This window comes from Phascolarctos cinereus, unplaced genomic scaffold (genome assembly GCF_003287225.1).
Source record: "Phascolarctos cinereus isolate Bilbo 61053 unplaced genomic scaffold, phaCin_HiC Scaffold_5;HRSCAF=322, whole genome shotgun sequence".
NCBI lineage: Eukaryota > Metazoa > Chordata > Mammalia > Diprotodontia > Phascolarctidae > Phascolarctos > Phascolarctos cinereus.
The window spans coordinates 328,769,654-328,797,575 of NW_027555958.1; the positions used below are offsets into that span (position 1 = coordinate 328,769,654).

The 27,922-nt window shown below is 47.9% G+C and overlaps 1 protein-coding gene across 1 annotated transcript; it reads right to left on the minus strand.

Annotated features, from left to right (window-relative positions):
- Positions 1 to 26,714, minus strand: KCNJ10 (potassium inwardly rectifying channel subfamily J member 10). The gene is given in 3 exon segments (XM_020979560.2): positions 1 to 5,131; positions 5,134 to 5,473; positions 26,461 to 26,714. Coding segments are annotated over 2 exon segments (1,137 nt in total). The 5' UTR covers positions 26,461 to 26,714; the 3' UTR covers positions 1 to 4,334.
- Between the last annotated feature and the right edge of the window lie 1,208 nt (positions 26,715 to 27,922).

The window sequence follows — 27,922 nt, forward strand, 5'->3', positions numbered from 1 at the left end:
TCATGGTGAGGAAATATTTTATTTAGTAGCTTATTCTGTACAGAAAAAAAAATACTCAAGCATCTTTTTCCTGGATAAATCTGACCTGGTTTAGTTTTTAGCGCAATGAATGGAAACACCTTTTCCTAGATACTTCTGGTTCAGTAGAATGGACCATTATTGGGCCAGAGGCCCAAGCTAGCTTTACAGTGAAGGCAGCAGCATGTTACTTTAAAAACAAACGAGATAAGCCAAGTGAGGGAGAAGGACTAGGGTAGCAGCCTGGGGAAGGGAATAGTATTCCTGCCATGCAGTGTGGGGGAGTTGTAGGTAGCCTCTTCCTTTCCTTCAGGCCACGTAAGAAATTCCCAGGCAGTCTCATTAGATTTGAGAGACACTGAGGGACTAACTGTAGTGTGGAAGATACAGCTGGCCATCCCCCAGAGCAATCCTACCCTCTTCTAGTTATACAGAAACAACCCATTGTCACTTATGACAGGATTGGGGTCTACCTGCCTTTAGAGACATCCTCCTCCTAAGTGCTGCTTTCAGCCAGCATTTAGATAGATCCCTAAGCATCTATCTTAGAAGTACCATTGGAAGTAGAAGCCCACCAACCCTGCATTGGAGGGTTGAGATGAGGGAGCCAGAAGGGCAAGGCAGAATCCTCCTACCCCAGCTCCCCTGCCCCCACCTCCAGCTTATATGATAGGGAGGCCAGTGATGATAGTCATTACCCCTAACAGCTCAGGCTATGGTTGCCATCACCTCTGTTAATAGAAAAGAATAAGGACTACTGATAGGGATAAGTTGAATTGGACTATTAAAAAAAAAAGTGTATGTGGGCTAGGAACCAACTGCTAGGATTCAGAAACAGAGCTAAGAAGTTTTCCACCAGACTTAGCCTCTACAGTAAGAGTAAGAACCCAGAAAGCTTCTTCCCCAAGGGCTCTCCTTTCTTACTTTCTCTGCTTCTTCCTCTACCTACCAGTAGGCCCCCTTCAAGCCCTAGCAGCAGCACTGGACTGTGGGGAATGATTAGTCTTCTGAATATCACAAGCTCACAATAGATGCCTCTATTTCCAACAAGATCAGCCCTTTCTACCCTTTCTCAATCTCCAGTGACCTCAGAGCCAATCCTCCAACTCTAGACTATGACCAGAACCAGTGACCATCATGAGACAGGGAGTCCGGGGCGTCCTACCCATCCCTCCCCTGACCCCACCCTTCATGAGGGTAAGGTGTCCTGCCCCTCAGTGTAAGCTCTCTGTGCACTTTTCTGTACACATATTTACATAGATATGCATATATAGTATATATTATTTTTTCTATCTCTCTTCCATAGGTAAACCTTCTATACATGTCATGTGACCTTTCCCCCCCAAACCCCACCTACACCTTATCTAAGGTGTCTAGTGTTGTAAGGAGGTGAATGATAAGGCATAAAAGTTTTGTGGTTTCAGTGGATTCTCTCAGTACCACCACCTTTTTCCATCTTCTCACCCCAGCCACCTCAAGGACCCACCACTTGCAGGAATTACCAGACCATCCTCTGAAGCCTCCCCCATCTGCACCCATAACTCTCTCTCTCCCTTTTTCCCTGTATTCCCAGATGATGGTCCATGGAGATGTGATCCATTTCCTTAAGAACTGTCCATATCTGGAGGCATATCTCACAGTTTAGAAGAGAAATAAGATTCAGCTGGGGACAGAGACTGCCCTCTGTTGAAGGCATTCAGGGTTTGATAGGAGAGTGGGATCCCTGACATGTGGGTGGGTGGGGTGAGTGCCAGAGCAGACCGAAGGAAAACATGCCAAATAAAGTGCAACTTACAAGGAATCCTGGAGCTGGGGATGGGAGGCAAATGGGGAAAGGGCCACGGAGGGAAACCAGTGAATTGGGCTCTAAGCAATTTCTCAAGTTTGCTTACTGTCCAACAAGTTGGGAGGTTTGAGGAATTAAGACTAAGGGACTGGAGGGAGAGAGGAAGAATGACTCACGTAAGGGGGTGGCAGCTATGTGCAGAAGAAACCAGATGGATGGGGACTGATTAGGAATAACACATAGATATGGACATTATATGTCAGTGTGTATGTGTCCCCTTTCTGTATATAGACACATACAGAAGAAATCAGGAAAGTCTGATTTTTAAGAAAGGAAAATCCAGCAGATGGCCCTCTGCTTCTGTTTCCTGTGGAAGCCTTTCAAGTATCTGCAAGCTTCAACTCTGTCTAAACTCCACCTAGGCCAGGGGCCTCTAGTGGGGTCTGTTGTAGGCAGAGATTGATGGAGAGGTGGTATCAGTCTCCACTTATTAGTTAGGATTAGCCAAGTCCAAAAGGCTCTTCATGGGTGGAGCTTATGCAGATGTGGTCAGCTTGTGATCCTGAGGCCCGCCTAGAGATATTATGAGCCTGTCTACAAGGCTACAGGATGCACATACACATACAACACATTTTTTTGTAAAATTATAGGTTGGAATGTGATTAGCTGGGCATCAGTTTATATAAACCACCAGATAGTTGCTTCTTCTGTAGCCTACTGTCTCTTGATGTAGAGACAGGGTTTTCTCTCAGCTGCCTCATTTAATGACACTCCACAAGAACCCTGCAAAACATGTCCCTGGTACCTGCCAGTGGGGCTAACCTCTATGGATATAGAGGCTTTCTTCAGGCTCTCCAACCTGGTCCCTGCCAGGCAATGGATCATAGATTTGGCGCCAGAAGAGACCTTAGAGGTCAGTTAGGCCACCTAATTTGCAGATGAAGGAACTGAGACCCAGAGAGTTTAAGTGATTTGCTCTAGGTCACACAGGTAGTAAATGGCAGAACCAGGATTTGAACTCAGGTCCTCTAACTCCAAATCCAGCATGCTTCCTGCTGCATCACACTGTCTTCCTTGGGTGGGCTGTCTTGTTCCTTTGAGAATACTTGCCCACTAAGCATCTGGGACTGAGTTTTGGGGGAACAATAGCATTGGGACAGGGTGGATCCTCTTCCTTTAGGCCCTAGGAATGTCATATTCTTCTTTCTGAGAGCATTCAGGTATTTATCCAGTGGCCTGGGAAGTAACTTGTGCTTTTCAGAGGTGTCCAGGGTAAACAAGAGTGGCAATAGTGACTTCCAACCATAGATCTTGCTTTCTGTCTGGTCCTCAACAGTACATCACCAGTTCCTTGAAGGCACATCCAAGAAGCTTTACCCAAAGGCCTGGCATATGGAAAAATTCCCACTTGGTGAGATTGATTCAATTTCACTAGAGCTTCTGGGCCCTGAGATCTGGTCTTCAGTGTAGCAAAGAATAAAGAAAAGTCCTTCTCTTCACTTCCCATTCACCTTGTGAAACAGAGCCAATATGGGAAGGGAAAAGGGAATTGAACAAGCTGGTGAGAAGGGAGCGGTACCTAGGTACAGCTTCTGACTGAAACGTCATCTTAGACCCTTTCCTGAGGGTTCAGACATCTGAACCCTTCCTTGGAGAATGCAGTTGCCAGGGTCCAACCTCTCACAGAGTAGCCTAGGGAGAGAAGCGCCTGGAATCTGGACAATATAGTGATCCCCAGTTTGAAGAATTTTAAACTCTGTAAGTGTGTGATTGTGGTATTACTAAATGTTGTGGTCATTTATTATGATCAGTCCCAATCTCTGGGGATAAAGGCATCAAAGGAGAGACGAGTCAGATCTTGGACCTAGGGAGAGGGTCCACCTGGGGAATTGTAAAGGGGCAAATGGTGGTGATCAAGCCAGAAGGTTTGGGCCAGAAGGGGGATCAGTCTCATCAGAGGAAGAAGTAGTATACTCTGTTGGGGTATAGCAAAGATACTATGACAGGTTTATGCTTTATCTATTGCCAGGTCCCAGCATCAGCAATATCTAAGAGTTGTAGTCCCCAGAGTGACCAGCAGAGAGAGTCGGGCTCAGGGAACTAGCTAGGTGGGAAGGGAGAAAAGGAAAATCCTCCATCCTCAAGGCACCAAGTTTCATAAATGGAGCACAGTCCATCCATCCATCCAACTGCACAGTTCTCTTATGGAGTCTCCAGTAATGGCTGGGATTTTCTAAGCCTCCGCAGCTCAATCTACTCTGTCCCAAATACCCCAAACCTTGGCTTGAGGGTGGGGCTCAGTCTAAAGGGGGACTGTTCCCTCAGGCTGGCCTAGGCAAATTACAGGCCACTGGGTGGAGGGAGATGGGATTAGGAGAAGGGTGATCCTGGGGCTCTCTCCAATGAGCCTGGGTAGGACACCCCACTTGGGAGCTGGGAGAGAGAGAACAGGCATGAGTCAGGGGGTAGGGTTGAACCAGAGAATATCTCCTCTGGCCAGAAGGGGTGAGGGAAGTGGGAGTCAAAGCAGTCAAACATTGCTGATTCGTACACTGAGGGCACTGCCCTCCTTCCCTTCCTGTTCCCGGAATGACTCCTCTAGCTTGAGCTTTTCAGGGTCCCCATAACGGACAGTGGTATCTCGGAGGCTGCCAGGAGGGCTCACTTTCACGACCTGGTCAAAGAGGCTGAAGTCAGCCACATACTTGCCACTAGCAGAGAGTGAGATGGCAGGTGTGAATTCATAGCCCCAGAGGATCTCCTCTGGCAAGTAGGATGTACGCACTTGGCAGGTGGCACTGGTGGATTCCACTGTCCCACTGAGGATGAGAACCAACTCAAAGTCCCCCTCACCACTTCGCAGGGGCAGGTCACGCAGAGGGCTGGATTCATCCACCACATGGTAGAAAGTAAGGGGTAGGATGAGGAATGGGCTGTCAGAGGCTGTATCCACCTGGAAGGCCACATTGACTTGATTGAGCCGGATGCTCTCCCCTTCCTTGGTTAAATGGGTCTGGAGCAGCTTACCTGTCACCTGGCAGCCAATGAGGAGGCTTTTGCGCATGTTGGCAACACGGATCATGAGGCAGGGTTTGCCATCGTGGGTGGCCACCACAGCATGCTGGCTGAAGCGGATGGTTTCGGCCCTCTTCTTGGGCCGGGCAATTTTAGCCAGGAAAGTGCCTGTGATAAAGATCTCCAGGATGGTGGTGAGCACCAGCTGGGCAATGAGGAGGACAATGGCCAGTGGACACTCTTCACTAATATAACGGAATCCGTAGCCAATGGTGGTCTGTGACTCGAGGGAGAAGAGGAAGGCACCTGTTACGTGTGTACCTGCACCACACAGGGTGTGTGGTTAGCAGGAGGCCCTAGCTCCAGGAGGTCTCCATGGGCCACAGCCACCAGATACCACACCACACCAAACAGAAACCAGGTGCCTGCAAAGGTGGCAGAGAATAATAACAGCTTGTAGCGCCACTGCATGTCAATGAAGGTGGTCCATAGGTCCTTGAGGTAGAGGAAGCGCTTGTCAGCAATGTGTTCCATACGGATGTTGCTGCGGCCATCCTTGGTCAGGACCCGCCGGCGGCGCAGCCCCGGGCCCATCAGGGGCCGGCTCTCTGTCTGGGTGGTCTGGCTGTAGTACACCTTTGCAACTGAAGTCATCTGGAGAGGAAGACAGCATGGCAGAGGTTTATACAATACCTTGGCCATCCTCTGGCAGTCACCCCTACAGGGTCTCTGAAAATTCTGTACTTTTCTGAGGATGAAGTTACCATCAACCTGGCCTCATATTTGACCAGTCTCATCCCATGATCCCCTGAGATGGGGGTGAGGAGAGACTGAAACAGGATCCGCTGCTCCTAAATAGCCCCAATCTCCATTAGGCCCCATAAGGAATTCTCTGGAGCCTTCTCATTCTAAGGTAGGATTCTGCTCATACTGGTGTATGTCATGAACAGGAAAGGCAATCCTATGAGATCATCTGCAGGCTTGCCCACTGCCACAGTGTAGAGCAACTGGGCTTGAATTCAGCCCCTGCTACTCCTAGAATGACTTAGGGCAAATTGCAACCTCTCTGGGCCTCAGTCTCCTTACCTGTCAAATGGAGATGTCTCTAAGATCCCTTCCAGCTTTCAATCTGTGACTATGATTATCCCCATTCCTAAAACCCAGTGAAGACACAGAGATCTTTAGCTACCTCAAAAACCATAATAGCTGACTTTTATATGGTGCTTTAAGGTCCACCTCTAATTCATGCTGGATGTGTGATCCTGGACAAGTCACTTAATTTCTCAGTGCTGTAGACAGTTTTAAAAGGCTATAAATTGCATCGAAGGTACTGACCTGCATTGGTATAAGGAGTTTTTCATCCAGGAGTTCCCTACATATCAGCACAATCACAGGCCTTGTCCCTGTACCTTTTTGTAGATTATGTCACTTCATCTTTACAAAAACCCTGTGAGGCAGGCACTGCAGATTTTGTTATTCCTCTTTGACAGTTGAGGAAACTGAGGCTTAGAGGTGGCATTTAAACCCAAGTCTCTCCTGACTCAAAGTCCAGCACTTAGTCAACTACACCACAACATCTCCAAAGCTGATCTCCCTCTCCTCTCTTCCCCTTGTCCCCAACACTTGGTGGTTAATCTCATGCCTAAGGGACGCTGTGTGTCACAGGTAAAGATATGGACCGGTGAAGGAAGGAGCTCTCCTGAAGGTGGTGGCCCATTTTCTTAAGGGGCCCCTGGGCAAATTTCAAATTAGAGAACTGTTCTGGCCCAGGAAGGAAGGTAGAAGAGGGACTGAGTGCTAATCGTTGGTGGTGTCTGACCAGACTTAAATTCAGGACTTCTGTGCATCCTGTGAGTAGAAAATCAAACAAAGCATTGAAATAGGAGACTGCCTCCTCTAGACTGGACATCTAGCACCCCTGCCTACCTGTGGAGTAACTTGTACTTTTCCAAGGGTAAAGAATCATTAGTGCCTAGGGGTCTGGCCTCCTGGGGATGTCCTGGACCTGCTCTGAGGAGGTAATTTCATCTTGAGGAGCAGGGGATAAATGAGCTCCATAAAGGCCTAACACTGCCAGGAAGACAGGCCACTAAGACCTTCAGACCATGCAGGGGTCTAGATTGCTGCTGCCTTTGCCTTCCCTTGTTTGAAAAAATTTTAAAGTGGGAATAGGGGTGATTCCTTCAGGAACATAATCAAAGTAATAACAATTATGTCAGAATTTCCTAGGAGGGTTTTTCTCATTGGTCTCAAGCTTTCAGTGGGAAATATCTCTGCTGCATTTGTAGTGACCCTAGAAAAAACCAGGACAAACACAACCTCAGTAGGCCATCTCACTCAGCTCCATCCTCATGGGCGCTAGGGCCTTTGGCTTCTAGCTGGCCTGTTTGCCACCTCCGCCTGTTGTGTCTGCCACCTCCAGTTGTTGTATCTGCTGGTGCCAGCTGTTTTATCTGCCTCCTTCATCTGTTATCTGATGCCCCCAGCTGTTGTGTCTGCCACCTCCCACACCCAAGTGACTTGGCTCCCCATGGAGAGCCAGGGCCAGGAGTGGCAGCGAAAGGATCTCCCTCTCATCCCCTCCACCTCCAAACTGGGCACATGTGGGAAAGCAGGCAGGCCAAAGCTCTAACAACACGGGGGACTATCTCCCCACTTTGCTCCCACTTCTACCACCAGAGGGTGATGTTGTTCTACTCTCCAGAAATCACACCAAAGTTCAGCTCTGAGAAGGCCAAGAGAGATCACAATCAGAATCCCAGGATTTTAGACCTGGGAAGGGAGCACAGAGATCACATAGATTTAGAACTGAAAGGTACTTCAGATGTCATAGATTCTAACTTCCCTTGTTGTACAGAAAAGAGCAGTGAGGCCCAAGAAGATGAAAGAATTAGGCCAAGGTCACACAGGAAGGAAACAAAAGAGCTTGGGATTTGAATGTAGGGCAGCTGACTCTTGTCCCAGGGTACAGTGGGTGGTCATACCCAGATTCTGCATAGGTGCGTCTCACTACTTCTTGCCCCCTTTCCTTCATATGGGGTAGAATGAAACAGCAAGTCTTAACTGTAACACTTATCCCCAAATTCCTCACTGAGTGTTGGCAGGAACACCCTTAACTATACTAGGGAGTTGTCTAACTTACCCAGATATCTTAATCTATAATGCTCTGTCTCAAAGTGGTAAAGGGATTTTTTTCCCCATTGGTTATTCAGTTAGAAAATTTTCAAAGCCATTTTTGTCTTCATTTTATAGACAAGGAAACTGAGGGCCAGAAGGGTAAAATAACTATACTGTTGTCACACAGTTATCCAAGTCAATGCAATAAACATGGTTTAAGTATCTTTCTGCAAAGACAAAAATCAAATCAGTCCCAGTCTTCCAGGAGCTAACCTATTGGATATCATAAGTTTTGAAATCATGATTTGCACCTAGTTTTCCTGACTCTTTTTCACTAACCATGGGGCCTCTAAAAGTGAATGGACAGAATTAAGGAAGCAATCTGTCCCTGTGAACCAATTCCACACACTTCCACACCCTCAGCTAATCCACAGGGTAATCAAACCAAGATCAAGACTTTGTAAGCTTGGTGCTCTAAATAGCTAAACAAGCCAGCCACAGCATGCATTTATCACATTTTTTTTTTAGCAATGGATTTTCCTTCTTAATGCTATTTTGTTGAAGCTCCTATTAAAATTAGGTACCCTCTTCTTCCCACCCTGACTGACAACCAGGGGAGGTCTTGATCAAAGCATGCTGGGAGGCCGGTGGGAGCCAGGTTGTTAGGAAGACTTTACTCAGGGATAATGCCCTGGATGAATGACATGAGGGTAATTAGAGGTGACAGCATTCTTTTTTGTTTCCTGTGCTCACTGTTCTCAAGCTTTCTTCTACTGGTTTTTCAGCCTCTCTTTCTTCTACAGATCCACTCCTCCCCACCCCCTTATTTTCTGATTTTTGTGCTGTGTCTTTTGTTTCTCATCCATCCTGTCATCTCCTTGGGTATGTTTTCTCCTTTTCCTACTTTCTTGTTCTTCTTTGTCTCTCTCCTCCTTTGTCTCTGTCTTCCCCTCCCTCTCCGCATGGGGCTCCCCAGTTTCTTGTGTTGGATTTGGAGTCAGGAACACCTGAATTTAAATCCCACCTCAGTTCAATTCAGCAAACATTTATTAAGTACCTACTATATGACAGGAATATGTTAGGCACTGGGGAAACAATAATAAAAATGAAATGTTCCTTGTCCTAAAAGAACTTACATAATAACTTTCTCTCTCTATCTCTCTGTCTCTGTCTGTCTCTCTGTCTCTCTCTGTCTCTCCTCTGTGTGTGTCTGTCTGTCTCTGTCTCTTTGTCTCTCTCTCTGTCTCCCTTTCCCTCCCTCCCTCTCTCTTCTCTCTGTCTTTATCTGTCTCTGTCTCTCTCTCTCTCTCTCACACACACACACATACCCCACACACTCTTTCCCCTCCTTCCCTTCCTCTCTCATTCATATACATATATATTCATATATATGTGTATGTATGTTCATGGTTGTGAGGATCACAGGAGGTAATCTATATAAAGCTCTTTGTAAACCATAATGCACTATATAGATGTCAGGTAATAATAATATATTTTTGTTTATATCTGTGATTTCTTTGGTGAAGGGGATTCATGATGAGGAAACTAACTCCCTCTAGCAATGCAGGTTGACAGTTGTTCAGCACTTAGGGTTTTAGAAAATTCACTGGGCACTGAAAGGTTAAATGGCCTGCCAGAGTCACAAAGTCAGTATGTGTCAGAGGTTGGACTTGAATTTGGGTCTTTCTGACTTTGGGGCCAGCTCTCTGTCCACTAGCCCTGCAAAGTCTCTATAAGAAAGATATCATTTCAGAAAATTTTGGAAAAACTGAATGGCAGTGTCCATTCCGCTTTTGGAAATCTCTAATTATGAAAGTTTCCCCCTATTTTGAGCTAAAATCTGCCTCTCTTCAACTTCTACCCCTTCCTCCTATTTATTTCCTCTGGAGCCACTCAGAACAAATCTGTCCCCTCATCTAGATTTTAGAAATGGTATGCTCTCCAGTCTTCCCATCATCCTGGTCACTGCTCTGAACTAACTAGAGATTTTCCTTTCAGAAATGTCCCCACTGCTCCAGGGGTAGGCTGACCAGAGCAGTGGTCAGGGAGGCTATTCTGTCTGGTGCAATTTTATCCCATTCCTATTTGTTTTGCCATCCAGGAAATGGGAAATCATTCCACAATCTCATCTTGCCAGGCTTGGCTTTATATCTTTAATGGATTACCAACTTCAACTCACACAGCAGTCTGGCCTGAAAGGCTCCCAAAGTAGATTAAGTACAGTGGAGCAGGATCTTGCAAAGACATCCATGTTTGGGAAGGGGGGAATGGAGAGACAAGAGGAGATGAAGAAAGAGAAGTGGAGGGAGGGACAAAGAAGAAAGCATTGTGGGTTAGGTTAGCCTTTGGGGAAGAAATGTGGTTGGATTTGGGATTTATTCTCTTGAGGCAGCTTTATTTTTCATTAATTTCTAGAAAGATAGAGAAGTAAAAATGGAATCATATGAATAACAAAACTTGGAGGGGAGGGTGGAGGAGGCAGGATGAGGGCTATGTGTATGTGTGTGTGTTCATGCTCATTTCTGGCTGTGTCAAAATTGCCTCTATCCCATCCTCTGCCCTTCTTCCTTTTCCCTCCCATCCCTTGGCCTCAGCCTGGCACACAGGCCCTGGGCCCATGGCAGAAGAATAGGCTTTTCTTCCCTTGTGTCAATGTTTGGAAAGTTTTCATTGCCTGAACAAAAAAGAGAGAAAAGGCTTCAAAGTGTTTCCTGGGAGCCAGAGACCTCTGCCTGGCCCCTAAGTTCCCCCATGTGCTTTCCGGTTAGGGGAAGAAGGGAAGGAGAGATGGGACCATATTAGAAGCCCTTCTCTAACCATCCAGCTCCTCTGTCTGATGGGCTGATCTTGGCCGCTCCCTCTTCCCCCCCCACCCCGCCAAGCCCAGTAATTCCCAATTTTTAGGCCATGCCCTCTGTCCTCTGGAAAGAGGGCACAATGTTCCTGCAGAGAGTTGTCCGGAGGTTGGCACTCCAGGGCTTCCCTCTCCCAGTTTGTAAATTGAGGGCACCAGGAGGGCAGGCTCCCTGGGGCACTCAGCAGATGGATACTGGTTCTAGGCACTCCCACCCTCCAGGATCACCAGGCCACAGCGAGGACCACACCAAGGAATCTGTCCTCTACTAGGGCGGCAGTGCTAGGTGTCCCAGCAACAGCTGGGGTTCTTTTTGTGGAACTGGGCTTTAAGGGCAACCGAGGAGGCAGTTGAGGACTCAGCTGCCGCTGCTGCCCAGGAGGAAGAGTTAGAAACAAAAACTCCTTAACCTTGAGCCCCATCAGTCATTCACATCAAAGAAAGGGCTGAAGTCAAGTGCAACCCAGAGGATGGTATTCCATTGCTTCCCACCTGCCATCTTCCCAATCCCTCTCATTGAGGAGTCAGAGGAAATAAGAGTAATCCAAAACAGAAGAGACTGAAGTTAGTCATTGGAGTAACTACCCAACAGACAGTATGAAGGACCTAAGAGTAGTGGGTACTTAAGGGCTTGTTGAATTGAATTGGATTGGATAAAGGGAGATTATAGCGTCCTTTTCCTGGAGGAGTCTGGGCTGGGTAAGGTTGAGACAAGGGAATAGAAAGGATGACCTCCTCTTCTCAACCTTACTCTGATATATAACAAGTCTTCTCTAAGCTTAAGCATATCCCTCTCTGTGTTTCAGAGGTTCTTCATAGGGAGAGCCACATGAACTAGGCTTCAATGGAAGTGGTTAGAGAATACCAATGGCGAGAGAAGGCTTCCTATACAGAGGGCAGGGAATATAATAACTACCATTTAAATGCTGCTTTAAGGTTTAGAAAGCACTTTGCAAATATTACCTCCACAACAGCACTAGGCAGGTAGTTGCTGTTATTATCTCCATTTTACAGATGAGGAAACTAAGGTAGCCAGAGGTTAAGTGACTTGCTCAGATTCTGTCAGTAGCTAGGAAATGTCTAACGCCAATTTGAACTCAAGTCTTCCTGATTCCAGGTCCAGCCCTCTATCTAAAAGCCTTATCTAATGGCTTTGCTTTCTGTTTTAGCTCCCTTGCAGAGATTTGCCCCCAACCTCCTTCTCCCCAGATCTGAGAGCCTGGCCTGGAGCATGGAGCAGGAGGAAGACACCTTGATCTCCATGCACTAGAACTCCTTGCTGGAGAAGCAATGGCCCACCACCAGAGGGCAGGGTTTTCTGGCTCTTGGTGGGGTGGGGGGTGAGGGGTGGGGGGCTTTCACCATAAGTGCTGTTTGAACTGTCATTTGCCCCAGGCATGACTCTTTTCCTTTCCTGAACCCTCCCCCAAAACAGCACCTTATCTAATTTCCAGATTCTCTCAAGAAACTCAAGGTTACATCAATGCCTTCTTTCTCTGCCCCCGACTCACCAATCTCCAAGCCCAAGAAGGGGCCAGTGGGCAGGGGGCTAGGAGACCAGGGTATATTGTTCTTAGATGAACAAAAACTGATGAGGTCAGGGATCTCCAATCTACTTTTACCTCTCCCTCACTTCCCTGGGTGCCTCCTCCCCTAGCAAGAGGGGCTCCTGCAAATGTCATGGGGGTCATTGGAGGGTTATATTTTTTAGCTATTAATATGCTAAGTGGAGCTGAACTTCCCAATTTTTGTCACCACCATCCCCAGTCAGGGCACACACCCTTCACCTTCCCCAGGCTCACGGCTCCAAGAAGCTGGCAGGCCCTGAATGCTGGTCTGTGGCATGGAGATGGCCAGGCCCCAGGAGATAAGGCCTAGGGGAATGGAGGCCAAAGAACTATTGAGCTGTCACCAGATCTGCCACCAGCATCTTGGGCCATGGCCCTATAGAGGAGCCAGGAAACCGGAGAGGGGCCTGAGCTTGTCGGACCGGCTCCTCAGGGGCTCCTGGTCCCCTGGGCCCAGAATGAGGCCATACTGTCCTCTAGCAGGGAGAAGAGAAGAAGGGCAGGGGCACAGGCCTGTGTCTCATCCCTCATTCCTCACTCTATGCCTCAGTTTCCCTGCCTACAGGGTAACTACCCTCCAGGGTATGAGGAAGTAGTAAGAGGAAAGTGCTTGGAAATCCTTGATGGGGAGTTTTATGGGAGGAATAGAAGATTGAAGGAAAATCCTAAGGAATGGCATGTGTCTGTGTGGCAGAGGGGCAGGCAGGATCACACTCTAGTAGAAGTACATGTAGGATCAGTGACTTTATTTTATTGTGTTTTAGAACTGGCTGAGGCCTATGGTGGTCATTTCATTCACCCTCCTGCCTTACCTCTTTCAAACAAGAAAATCTCTCCTTTATTAAAAGAGGTCATGAGAGAATAAACCATTCCATATGTACTCTTCCTCCATATTCTATCACCCATGCTAGGATCTGATACTCCCCATTGTTTGAAAGTTCTTCCTTCTGTCTGACCTCAGTCCCCCTTGTTGCAGCTGCAGCTTAACCTTTCAAGGACTTGGGGATTCCAACTTTGTCTCTCTTCAATCTCTCTCCCCCCTAGATTGAATTTAACACTTACTCCTAGAGCCCATCCTCCTGGCTCCCCCTTTCTCTGTATCTGTTCTTAGTGACTCCTCTCCAACACACTCATGAGCTCTCTGTTATCGGGGAGCCCAGGTTTCTGGAGGGGTCACAGTCCTGCAGGGGAAACTGAAGAACAAAAAGTCACAAAGCTGGAGCCAAGAGGTCCAGATCAGGACTCCTAGGTACCTCTGACAGGACTTGAGGGAATGAACAGATTTCAGTACCTGGAGGTCAAAGCCAGAGAGCTCTGCACCCAAAAGATGTCCTCCAGACCCAGCAGGCATCCCTAGGAAGCACTCATGGCCACCCTGGCTGCCCGAGGTCCCATGATACAGATTCCTGGCCACAGCTGAGAGGCAGGAGAGGTCCAGGTTCAACCTGCCTCTGCCATTTATGTACTTGTGTGACCTCAGGCAAGTTACTTAACCTCTAAACTCCAGTCTCCTGAACCGTAAAATGAGGACGTTGGACTAGACAATCTCAAAGCTTTCTTTCAATTCTAAATATGTGACCTTACCTTTTATCAATAGAAAGGGAAACTGAGGCCTAGGGAGAAAGATTGGGAAGGTGAGAGAGGGAGAAGGACCAGCCTTTAGTTCCCGGGGATTACAAAATTTCTATATTTTTTTTCCTCCAGATGTATACATAAGTGGACTTTGAAGGATGGGTAAATGTTTCCACAGGCAAAAATGGGGGAGAGAAGGGAAAATAAGGCGGGGCAACAGCTTGATTGGTTGTGGCAAAGCACAAGATAGAGAACAGTAAATTGTCTGACTTGGCTAGATCGTTCCTGTCAAGAAACCGGGTCAGAAGGGGCCTGTCTGAAAGCTCCAAAGTGGAATTCCATGACTACTTTTCCTAGATTGGTTCAACCTAATGGAATAACTCAATAAATGACCACTTTTCAACTCAGTTGCTTCATTTTTTACATAAAAATCATAGGAATGTCTTTGCCCTTTCCCCCAAAGTTGCCACTTCTCCCTTCCTGTTCTTCTCACAGGCCTCTGTCCCTGGGGATCCTCCCAGGTCCTGCAGAGTCCACTTGTGCTGTCCTAGCCTATCAAAACGTCTGGTTGGGTTCATCTCATGTTCTCCCCCTACCACATTCCAGGTAAATGGGGTAAGAGAAAGAGTTAAGAATCTGTCTTTGATTGGGACCAACACTAGGGAGGGTGAAAACAGATGGAGCTAGGGGGCATGTGGAACAGGGTAGGCAAGGACAATTACAACTGTACACTGGGATTGAAGAAGAGGGGAAGTCCAATATTACTACCTTTCCACCTCAACCTAGATTTGGGGGCAGGGTGGATGACAGGGGTGAAGGGAATGGGGCAAAATGATCTCATAGTGGGACTTATTGAAAATGTCAGAAAATTCAGAAAGTTTCAGAAAATTCCACAGCCAACAGATCTCTGGAGAGCTTATCTTAGCTTCCAGACACAACTGTCCCTTGCTCGGCATCATCCTATCTGCTCTTCACTAACATTTCCAAGGAAGGAAAGAGAATTTCTCATCTCCTCCATGCCTGGGTGACCTCTGACCATTAGGAAGGATTTTTTTTTCTTTGAGTCTTAACCTAAATCCCATGTATTGCTATCTAATCAGATTCTTCCAGGTTTAACCCTTGGCAGATAACCTTATAACTCCTCCTCTCCCCCTCGTCCAACACACAAATCTGGGATCATACTTCTGTCTCTATCTTAGGTTGCAGACCGCTTCAAAAAGAAAGCCCACTCTCCAAGTCACTTTGATAGTTTCCACCTAAACTCTTCCTCCACATTCCTCATTTGGAGATGCAGATATTGAGTGTCAGAAAGAAGGAAACCCAACTACAGAAGCAGAATCCTGGAATACAAAAGCAAGGGAGACCTTTGCCTTGAAAGCCGTGAAAGCAAGAGCACCACCACCTTCTCACTATCCCGGGTGGGCTTGGACTGGAGGAATGATGAGATCTTTTGGGGGAAGACCCATCCTGAGAGAAAACAGCAGGAGAAGGCAGGGAGGGAGAAAGGGACTGAGGCTAGGAATCAATGAGGGATAGATAAAGGGCTGAGGCATTAGGAGAGAAGGGGAGGGCCTGGAGGACACTGGGGAAAGGGCAGGGCCTAGGAGCTTTCCACACATTCTACATTTTGCCACACAGGGAACATTGGCAGTATGTAAAATATGCAAACAAGCAAATGAACTCCAATTTAGGTGTTAACTGTCATTGGTGTTTTAGAGGGTACTACTACTAGCCAGAATCTCTTTCCTGATATCTCACTCCAGTCCCTTGGACTCTCATCTTGCGGTGGGACTACTCCTATGATTTCCCTCCCTGCCCTTTGAGGGTGCATACTACCAGAACCTTGATACCAACAGATGCTTCATCTTTGAGGGGTTGTGAAGCCCAGCCCTGTGCATACATATATGAGTTCCAGCATCAGAAGGGATTGAGATTGGATATGAGAAGACTTCCTAGCCTAAAAGCATCTGAGATACTGGCATGGGCAACTTGGGAGGTTGTAAAGTCTCTCCATCTGCCCATGCAAAAGGATGAGATGACCTTGCCAGGGTTGTCTGATAGGTGTCCCTCCAGCATCTCCTTTCCTCTCATATCTTTCTAGGTTGGTGGGGCAGGTAAGGGAGAGAGGCTTCTCATCCCAAATACAGCTTTGGGGACTGAAACAGATCAGAGGTGCATTGACCACACAGCGGGAAGTTGGCTTTCTGTTCAGGGGCTGAGGGAGGCCTGTGCCCTTTCTAAGGGGGGAGAAGGATCGTGGAAGAGGCTGCTGTGCATTGCTCAGAAGCCGCAGGGAGTGTGCTCCGGTTAAAATTTAAGCCACTACTGGAATAGTGGGACATTCTCAGCCCCAGGGCCACATTCTCGAGGTCACAACAAGTGCAAACTTGTTACAACCTGTGTCAGAGCAGCAGAGGGCGGCAAGGGCATGGAGATGGGGGGAGCTGAGTTGCCCAGGGAGGAGAAAGGGGGTGCTAAGGCCTCCAAACTCAAGAAAATGGTTGGGATGGGGTGGCAGGTGGGGGCAGGTATAGGACATGTGTGTATATTTGAGTAGGTGTCAAAGTATATGTGTGGCTGTGTTTGTGTGTGGCCATCAACGATGGCAAGATATGTGAATGCCATTGTGCAGGAGGGGTCATAGGTGCACCTACAGATATATATATGTATGTATGAACAGGCACATATAATAAGAACTCACATTTCTATATTGCTGTGAGATTTGAAAAGTGCTTTTCTCACAACAACCCCAGGAGGTAGGTAGTGCAAATATTGTTATTCCCATTTGACATAGAGGGAAACTGAGGCTCAGAGAGGTTAAGTGATTTGCCCTGGGTCACACAGCCAAGATGTTTCATAACTAGGATTCAAACAGTCTTCTGACTCCACACTCAGAGGTCTTTCCACTATACCATGCTGTGTCTCAATGAGCATGTCTGTGTGTGTGTGTCTGCATATATGAGTGTCTGTGTATATGTGGGGATATGTGTATGCATGTATGAGTATGTGCCAGTGTGTGTGTATGCATATATAAACGTCTGAATGTAAGTGGGCATGGGGTGGTGTGTCTTTCTCCATCCTATCTCAGGGGTTTGGGAGAATAGAGGAATGATAGTTATAAGACCACACTGGGTATTTGTGGCCATGGAGGTGGGCACCTCTGGAAGTGTCTCCTTCCTCCAGCCCCATAAGACCCACATTCCAAGCAGGAGTGGCCACCCCCCAATCTAACTCCCACTGGGAATTCAGTGCTTTGCCTGCATCTGTGCCCAGTGAAGTCTGGCCTTGCCAACTGCCCATCTTTCATGCCTGACCCAGGGGTGGCAATGCCCCCTGCCCATTCTGCCCCTGCCCATTCTACCCCACCCCCAAAGCCCCTGGCTCAGAGCCCACTCCCCCACTCTCCCCAGCCCCTCCGGACACTGTTGGGGGGGGGAGGAGAGGCTCTGAAAGCAGGTGACTGTTTGGGGGGAACTCAAGGACAGAGCCCCCATTGTGCCTTCCTCAGAGCCGCCTCAATGGAGAGCTGGGGCACAAAGCGGCTTTGACAATGGGCCCTACATTAGTATGCAGGGCTGGCCCCTCCTCTGGCTCCCTGTCCCACAGTCTGGGAGGGTATGTGTGTGTGTATGGTTGCAGGGGAGTTGGCGGAGGGAGGAGAATACAGGGCCTTAGTGGGGGAGGACTGGGTCAGAGCTAAGGACAGAGATGGAGAGCCTTGGACCCTTCTGAGCTCTCTTAAAGGCACTGAACAGGAAAGAGAAAGAGGAAAGGGTTGAACCCCTTGAGAGAGTCTGTCATTCATGCTCCAAACCAAAAAAAAAAAAAACCCAAGAAAGGATTTTCCAAATGAAAAAAAAAAAGCCACAGAAACCCCTTAGGGATGGGGTGAGGGCAAGGGGGAATGGGCTTGGAAATATGGCATTCAGGCATGTCTCTAGAATGAGGGAAGGGAGAGGGGCTGGGCCCACTCACTGTCTACCTTAGTTTCCCAGACTGTTTTTAAGGGGGGTGTGGAAGCTGGAGAAACAGAGTTCTTCAGATGAAACTAAAAATGCCAGAGCTGGGTCTGAGGGTGATATCCTAAAGGAGGGGCCAGGCAGCTACAGCCACAGAAGTCCCCCTTCTCACACTCCTCACCCCAATGGGTCCTTCTCACATGCTTCATGAGGAAAGACCAACCTTTAAGCTAGGGGGAATCAGGGCTTGAAGAACAACCTGTCTGCGCTCATGCTCTGTGTCTGTCTCTCCTTTTCTGTCTCCATCACAACCACCCTGTGTGAGCAGCAAGCAGTGTCAGTGTCCAGGCCTGTTCCCATTCATCCATTCAACAAGTCCCTTCATCCCCAACCCCGCCTCCAGCTCCATCCCCGACCCCAGGCGCTGGGACACAAAGCAGGGAGGGAACCCAGGGGGTAGTTACTGGGGACAGCTGGCATGGGACAGGGCACAGTTAGGGGTGAGACAGCTTGAAGGCCAGGAATGGAATTAAGGAAAACTGTCTGGGGAAAGGTGACAGGCAGGGGGGCCAGGAACAGCACTGAGTCATAGAAACAGGGCATAGAAACAGGATGGACAACCAGGTGGGCAGTTGTGTTACAAGTAACGAAAACTCCCTCTCATCAACCCCAGCCCAGGGCACCACCCTGACTACGAAGTCAAGAAAGGGCAGGGGCTTTAGAAATTAACAGAAGAATATCAGTGGGAGGACAGACCAGCCAGAAACACCAGGTTGGCTATTTTTCAGATCAGTGTGGAAAGAACATTAGAATGGGAGACAAAAGACGAACCCGCTTAATTTCCAGTTCTGCTTCTTAGTAGCTTTGTGGTTTTTGGCATGTTATTTAACCTTTCTGAGCCTCAGTTTACTATGCTTTAAAATGAGAATGATAATACTTGGGATACAAACCTCACAGGGCTATTTTGAGGATTAAATACAATAATATACTTGCGGATACTTTGTACACTGCAAAGCATTAGAGAAATGTAAGTTATTATTATTACATTCCAAATTATCATCCTGAGGTGTCCTGGAAAACCCTATTGACCCTCCTGTGACTTCAGAAAAACCACTTTATAACTCTGGGCCCCTGAGGGGACCTTTCCCAACGTGACCCCACTTCAGTGTCCCACTATCCCTATGCTACAGCAGCCTAGTAAGTCTTGAACTCCAAGGTCAGGCTAGAACCAGAATGGAATTGGTCAAGGACATACAGCATTTTGACCCAATATGACAAAAGCACCAGGATCCCCATTCAGATCCCCACACTAAAACAGTATAGGAGTGTGGGTACAAGAGGGGAGAAGAGAAAGGTTCACCCCAGAGGTTCTGAGGGACCAGCTTCCTCCCCTATCTAAGACCCACTCAGATGTCCAGGAGCCTGATCCTACTTTCTGGGCTTAGCAGGAAGTGATTCTTTCCTCAATTTGTATTTGGAGTTAGTACAAATCTTTAGTCTATTACTAGCTGTGTGACCTTGGACTAATCACTCTAACCCACATGGCTTCTCTGGGCCTTCGTGTCTTTATCTATAAAATGAAAGGGTTGAACTAGATGACCTCTGAGCTCCCTCCCCACTCTAAATCTATAACCTGATTGTACTTTATACACATTGGATTTAGAAGTGAAGGGACCTTGGAGATTATCTAGTCTAACCTCTCCATTTCAAGATAATAGCAACAGTGAACATTTACATAGAAGCTTAAGGTTCCTGTTTTCTCACTTATCTTTACAACAACCCTAAGAGGTAAGTAACCCATTTTACAGCTAAGAAAACAGAAGCTAAGAGATGCCATGAACTTGCCCAAGATCATACAGCTAGTGTCTAAGGCAGGATTGAAACTCGTTTTCCTGACTTGAAGTCCAGCACTTTTCCCATGCACCACTTACTTGCCTCTGATGAAGAAACTGAGGCCCAGAGAGGGGGAAATGACTTACCCAAGGACATAGAAATAATAAGTTGCAGAGCTGGGATTCAAACCGAGGTCTTCATGCATTTACTATAGCTTCTTCTTCTACTAAATTATTAATTCCTTGAGTGTAGAGACCATACTTTATGGAGCTTTGTACCTTCTCCAGAGCTTTGTATAATGTCTTGTACAAAGTAAGATGTTTAATTAATGTTTGTTCGATGAATGAATAATGAGCAGTGAACCTTTCTCCACACTGCCACCTATGTTGTTGTTCAGTCATGTCTGACTCTCCATGACCCCATTTGGGTTTTTTTTTGGCAAAGATACTAGAGTGGTTTGCCATTTCCTTCTCCAGTTCATTTTACAGATGAGGAAACTGAGGTAAACAGGGTTAAACGACTTGCCCAGGGTCATACAGCTAATAAGTGTCTGAGGCTGCATTTGAACTTAGGTATTCCTGACTCTGGGCTCGGCTCCTAGCTGCAACCTATAACTTTCTGCCTATCTACTCCCTGTCTGAGCTGGGCACTTGGAAATTATCTTAGGTAAGAAGTTATACTCAGCTAACTCCATGTCTGAGAGAGGAAAATGGACACATACCCAATATAAATAATTTAAAATATTAATACCATAATTAGTGCATATGACATCCTGAATGATAGCTGGGCCATGAAGAGGGATGCTATAAAGACTCACATACTTGGTGGAAACAGTCTAGGAGGCCTTTCTGGATAAGGCCAGTGAGGAACAGTTTGGGAGGAAATAGGTCAGAGGTCAGCCAAGAGAAGAAAAGGGGGGTCCTTACCTAGAGAGAGTGAGGGAGTGGTGATGGAATCTGTGTCAAGGCTCAGGGGTAGGAGAGGGTGAGGTATGGGGGAACAAGGGGAAGGTCTAGTTTGTTTTTCTAGAAAAGTCTCTAAATGGGGGGAGATCCTAGTAGATAGGGGCAGTTAGGTGGGAAGAGGGTCCCAAGCACACAGCAACAGCTTCTATTCATTCAGCATTACTTTACAATTTACAAAGCTCTACCAGGTACATGTGACTACATGTGATCTTCACAATAACTCTGTCACATAGGTGAGGGCAGACATAAAATGGGGTTCCATTTTATAGATCAGGAAATAGAGGCTCAAAAAGTGATGACCTCATCTCTAAAAGGAGGGGGGTTGAACTAATGCTCAGGAAGGTTCCTTCAACTCTAAAATTCTGTGATTGTAAACTCTAGACCAGACCCTGAGGCAGCATGGGACAGTGGAATGAGTACTGGCTCTGAAGAGTCCGATGACCTTGATTCAAATCTTGGCATTGGATGTCTGCATGACTTTGAGCAAGTCATTTAACTTCTCTGATTTTCAGCTTCTTCATCTGTGAAATGAGGAGGTTGAACTAAATGGTCACCAAGGTCCTTTCCAGCTCCAAATCTACGATCCCACGACTCAAGGTAGACAAGTCAGGATTTGAACCAGATCTCTTGGCTCCAAATGCAATGCTTTTTTCCCCCTCTTTCTGTATATCATGATGCCTTCAGTGGAAAACCTATGATCAGAACGTCTTCCTTGGGTATAAGATAATTGTGTCACTGTGAGGATCTAAATAGGAAAGGACCAGGATCCAAATGAGGAATGAGGAGGGTGATTCTCTGTGTGGGGTATAAAGTAGCTATAAAGAGAGAGAGACTGGGTGAAGGCCGTTTCAGGCCATCCAAGCAGAATGGGCATGTGGGCCTAGATGAAGATGGAAAGGCATAGAAGGACCGAAAGGCATGTTCAGGAGGAGAAGAATGATCGACAAGTTTTGGGGAGGGCAGGAGAGGGAGGACACAAAAGTTCCATGATAAATAATGTAGAGGAATGAAGTGAGGGGACCTGGCTTTGAATCCTGAATCTGTTACTTATTGTCTGTGTGACCTTGGGAAAGTCACTTAATTTCTTGAGCACTATCTCATCTGTCAAATGAGTCCTCGTGAGTCAAATGAACTAGACGATTCTAGTGGTCTCTTCTAGCCCTAAAATCCTATGGTGAGCCCAGAGATTAATGTCATTGGCAAAAATGGAGAAGATGGAATAAGGGAGTTTGGTAGTGGTGGTGAAGAATTTTTGGACATGCAACATTGCCCTGTGGGCAAGAGGAGATTTGGAACCAGAAATGTGGAAAAAAGGTGGTGAATCAAGGGATGAGACCTTTACACTTAGCATCCAGGAAGTGCTCACTGAGTAATTGGTGATTGAATTAAAGTTTATTATGTACCCACTGGGTGCAGGACATTGTGCTCCCTGAGAGAAGGCTCTGAGAAGTAAGTCTAGGGTAAAACCCACTTCAAGAGGTCAGGAAGAGGAGATAAAGTAACATCTAGAGAGATTAGAGGAGAATCTGGAGAAGATAGGGGCCCCTGAAACCCAGAGGAAAAAGGATGCCTAGGGCACCACTGTGGAACTTTATTCTCTAAGATAATTCTAGACTTGTTGGTCCTTCATGGTCACATCTACCCCGTTATCTCTGAGTCAGTGCCAAATGTTGTGACTTGTCCCCTAAGAGGTCACCTGGGTCAAAGCGGTCAGAGCTTCCCTCTCCTTTTCTCTTCTCTATGCTTTATATTTCAGTGCCTTTTCCTTATGCTTCATCCTCACATTTTCTTAACTCTAATGCCTTGAGTGGAGAAAGGAAAGTTCAGGTTTTATATATATATATATATATATATGTACACACACACATACACACATACATACATATATGTGTGTGTATATATATGTATGTATGTATATAATTATTATTATGCATTATATATACACTAACCTCTAAGAGCTTTGAAGACCACAATTCAGCCTTCCTGACCCCCCTAGCCTTCTATTTTCCAGATAGAGCTGCCCCATAACTTCTTATTTCCCACCCGTAGAGAAGAACCTAAAGAAATCACTTTACCTCTCTGGGCCTCAGTCTTCCTATCTGTAAAATATAGGCCTTGTATTAAATTACCTCTAAGGCCCTTTCTGGATCTGATATTCTATTAAGTATTTGCTTCCTTTTCCCTACCACCTGCAGTTCCCAGCCTGGGTTCTAGATTTGACATGAATAGGAAGGAAGGAAGGAAGGAAGGAAGGAAGGAAGGAAGGAAGGAAGGAAGGAAGGAAGGAAGGAGGAAGAGGGAGGGAGGGAGGGATGGAAGGGAAGGAGAAAGGAAGGTAAGGAAGAAGGGAGAGAGGGAAGAGACAGAGAGAGAAAGGGAGGAAGAAAATGAAGGAAGGGAGGGAAGGAAAGGAGGAAGGAAGAGAGAGAGAAAGGGAGGGAGGAAAGGAAGGAAGGAACAGCCATTTATTAAGCATTTGCTTTGTAACACACACAAAGTGTAAGATGACACCCAAAGGGAGCTAAAAAGCAGAATTGGGTGGGGAGAGAGGATGGTTTGAGAAAATCAGGACCAGGACCAGGACTAGCACCCAGAGGGAAATGAATGCAGGCTGGTCTGAATCCCTCCACAAAATGGAGGCTCCCAGAGGAACTCCAGGGAATCCATGGGAATAGGTTTTCCCTATAGTGTTTTCCCCTGTGCCTTTTAAAGATTCCAGGAGCGGCCAGGAAGGGGGGGGGCATCCTAGGACAGAGATACTTCAGGGGGAGGGTTAGTTAAAGGTAAAGGGAGGGGAGCTTCAACCTGAACCATGCCAAGTCTGGCAAAAGTTGGTATCTCCAGCATGCAGAAACCACGCCCCCTCCCTGTGATTTCCCCCCCTGCTAGCTGGGAGAAGGACTATAGAGTTGGTCCAGAGACAGAAGAAAGGACAAGATGATGTCAAGAGAACTTAGTCAACTCTAGCTCCAACCTTAGGAGGACTCTCTCCTTCACTTCTAAGGCCCAGATGAACACATCTTCCTACTCTCTATCTAACAGACCTATCACTACTGGGGGCTTGGATCTGCTTCCTCAATCTTCTTGTGATCCCATCTTAGCTCTGTGTCTTGGTTTATACACTCTCTTTCCTCTGTCCAGGGCCTCAACCTCACCCTGACATCTCAACCACTTGCCCTTGTCTTGGCAGGACCATGGACCAATCAGGCAGAAGGAGAATGTAGGCCGGGGGAGGAGTGGGTTCGGAAGGCTGGTTTTTTCCTTCTGCCCTAAATAACCTTTGGCAGCAGGCTTTGGGGGCTCTACTATCCAGCTCTATCCTTTCCAGCCTCACAGCCAATGCCACAGGGTCACTGCCCTGCTTCTCTTTGTGTCTAAGATCCAGGCATCTTCCCAACCTGATTCTGGAGGGTCCCTCTCTGGTCAGGTCACTCTGCATTACCTTTCCTACCCCACCAAGTTTATCAATCTCAGTACTGCACAGAGTTGAGAGAGGTTGGGAGAGAGACCTAATGTGTCCCTGACCTTCAAATCTTAGATTCTTTGAACCCAGGGAACAAGTAGAAAAGATCCAGTAATACAGGCATTCTGGACAAATGAATAAATTTGCCAACCTCTTCTCTCCCTTTGACTCCTGAGCTCTTAAACTCAAGTTGATGATAAAACTGACTTCATGAGCACAGGGTGATACAGAAGGGTATATGATAATTGGAGGAGGAGCAGAGGAGGATAACACTGCCACTCCACACCAAATATACAGCCACCATGTGCAGTGGTGCAGGTGGAATCCTATCACAGCAAGGGGGCAGATGGGATTCAAAAGAGTGGAAACAGAGCAGCATATAAATGGCAAAACAGTAGTGGCTTTTGCTCAGGGTGAGGAGTGGGGGGGGTCAGGCTTTGTGCCAAAGCTACTATAAGGAATCTGGACCATTCCCTCCCCTCCCCATTAGTGTAGTCATTGCCATTTGATATCCACAGAGACGAACTGGCTGCTCAGGGAGGGGTGTGGGGGGGTGGAGGAGGAGGGATGACTCTGAAAACAGCAGCTTCTTTCAGGGCCCAGGTTGGCAGGGGCTTCTGGAGGCCAGACAGGCCTGGAGCCCCCCCCCTTCCACCCCCCACTTCCACCCTGGCCACCAAAGGGGCTGGGGAGAGAATATGGGAGAAGAGAAACTGACATCACTCAAGGCTATGCCTACTGCCTCTGCAGACCATCCCTGGCCCCTCTTCCCAACATGACACCTCCCCCCACTATCATTTTGAAGAACTTGCTGGAAGCCAAGACACCTGTTTTCTCCCAGGTCCCCTGAGCTTCACCCCTATCTAACCCCCAACCTAAATCCAGAGATCATCAGTGCTGACCTCTGAATGAAAATACAATATGGTGACCACAGTTAGGCTGGGAATGTGCTTAAAGATCCTTTGCCACCTGCTTTTGCTGGACCATCCAGAATACCTAGGGCCTGGGGTTGAGATTTTTGTGGCTAGTCCTGATCCTGGTTGGACCTGGAGCCCACCCTCTGAAACAATCTCTTCAGCCCCTCCTGGAGTATTTGTTCCTTTCTGACTTCCCTAGGAGGATACCTTCCCAGAGAAGAAATATGATGTGGGAAAGGGCCCTGAATCTCAGCTCAGTAAAATTGGGCTCCTAATGCTGGCTGCGCTATTTACCACCTGTGGTGAAGTCACCACTTCAGTTTCCTCATCTGTACAATAAGGCTAGAGGATCTATAAAGTCCCTTCAGGTTCCTCATCCATGATGCTATGCTGATCCCCCTCCTCTCTCCGCTTCTGGGAGGAACAATCTCTCCCCAGCCCACACCTGAGCTGAAACTCAACTAAGGAAAGGCTAGGAACAATCTTAACTCACTCCTCCTTCTCCAGCCTGAAGGTTCTGATCTTCATCAATCACCGAGGGGTTACCCAAATGATCTTTGATCAGTCCCTGGCAAGGAGTGGAGGTGAAGAAAGAGGAGTATAATGGAGAAGGGGTGGAAATTGCCCCCTACCTTGTCTCCTTCGGTGGGCCATTTCTCCTCGCCTATTTTTGGAGTCTTTAAATGGTCCCACTGCTCCCCTCACACAGACAGCTGCCTGCAGTCGCGGGTTGCAGGTGGGGAGATCAGTTCTAAGCAGCTGGGAGGACGGGAGGGGAAGGGGTGGGATTGGAGTAGAGGAGGTCACAGGGGAGTGGGTGCACATGCTAGGGAAAAGCCCCCAAGCTAGGAATGGAGCAATTGGACTAGGCAGAGATGGGCATCAGTTTAACTCATTCTCTAACAAGAGAGCCGTGTTTCTCCTAGTGTGTGGTCCAGCGCGAGTGCATGTCACTATTTGAATTGTACTATGTGGGGAGCGGGACAGGGGCTTCTAAGTGTTTCTAGGAGGAGGGAGGCACCGCCGTTGTCATTCAGGGAGCACGTAGGTGAGGGCTACATCTGGGGGTCACTGTGTCACGGACTGAGGAGTTGTGCAGTCAGTTTGGGATCGCCTGAAGCTCCTGTGGAGACGGTAGGGTGGGGAGAAAGGAGATAAGGGTCCAGAGATTCCCCCACCTCAACCCTAGGTGGTGGAGGACCACTATTTCTCAGTGGTCCCTACAGGGACTTCTATAGAGAGCAAAGCTGAGGAACGGGACGCCGAAGTCCGCGGAGGGCTGGATGAAAAAGGCTGGGGTCGGGTGAGAAGCCCTCCACGATTCCATGTTGGAAACGCCAGTTTCTGTTCATCACCCCCGATACCCCAGGGGCACGGTCGCTGCATCCCTTACCTTGGGTCCTGGGCAGAGGGAGGCACCTCGGACCGGGTGGCCGAGAGAATGTACTGAAGGCTTGACTGACGGGGCGGGCTGGAGGGTGAGGAGAGGAGCGGAGCTGTGTGACGGGCGGGGCCGGGCTCTTAAACTAGACCAGTCGATCAGATAAGGGCTGGGCTGGGGCCGGGGGCCGGGGCCAGGGCCGGGCCGGGCCGGGGGCAGAGCTGGGCCGGGCCGGGCCGCCCCCTCCCTCCGCAGCGACGGAGCCAAACTTTGTGTGAATGGAGGGGCCACGGGGGTGTGTGCGGGGCGGGGGGAGATTGAGGGATGGGGGGGAATGGGCGGAGGCGGGGAGGGGGTCCCCAGTGACCAATAAGAGAGTCGAGCGCTGAGGACCTGTTGCCGGGATTGGAGGGGGATGAGCCGGGGGGTGGGATGGGTGGGTCAGAAGTGGGGGAAACAGACTAGGAGAGACACGGACAGGGATAGAGAGACAAGAGAAGGGAGAGGGAGATGAACACAGACACCGGGAGGACACAGACAGACGTCCAGACACAGAGTCAGGGAAATCACACAGGGAGAGAGAGGTGGAAAGATGAAGAGACAGAAAGAGGTAGAGAGAATCAAAGCAAAGAGAAAGAGGAAGCAAGAATATCAGAGGAGGGAGTGAAGCCAGAGCTGGCCCCTGGTTGGGGCCGGAGGGGGGGATGTGGGTGGGGAGGAGTGGAATTGAGGTAGAGTTAATGAGGTGGAAATAAATTCAGGAAGGGCCCAAGTTATGCTGGAGGCTGCAGTGAGAGCAGCTCTTGGGAGTGAAGCTGGGCTCGAGCTCCTGCCTGGCCTTGGGAATGATAGAATGACATGCATTCTTCATTCATTGAGCGCCTACTATGTGCTAGGCTCTGTGAGGATTAAAAAATAAAATTAATGTGCCAGGATCCCTGACCTGGTGGAGTTTAGACGCTAGTCGGGGATGTTGTTAAGCAACTGGGCAGTGGCAGGGAGTTCGATCCGCTGATGTCCAAGGTGTCTTCCAGGTCCTGGATTCGGTGATTCATTCTAGTACGGAAGATAAGACACTGGCACAAATAAATACGATACAGGAAGTATATAACGAATGCTATAAAATTGATGTAAACTAAGATGTGGTTTTGTTACTCCTCCATTTAAAAATCTCTAAGGCTCCTGATTGCCTTGCTCCTTAAATTCAAACTCGTTTGCCTGGCATTCAAGGCCCTCCGCAACCTGGTGGCACCCTATTTTCCCAACCTGTATCTTATACTCCCCCATACCATTTACTCCAGCCAGATTGTACTCCTAGCCCCTGCCCCTCTCACAGCCCCAAATGCACACTGAACTCTTCCACCTTGTGTCTTGCTCACAGCATTTCCCAAGCTTAGAATGTCTTCCCTCCCCTTTTTTGCTTGCTGAACTCTTACTCATTCTTTAAAGCCAAAAGCAAATACCACATCTTCCA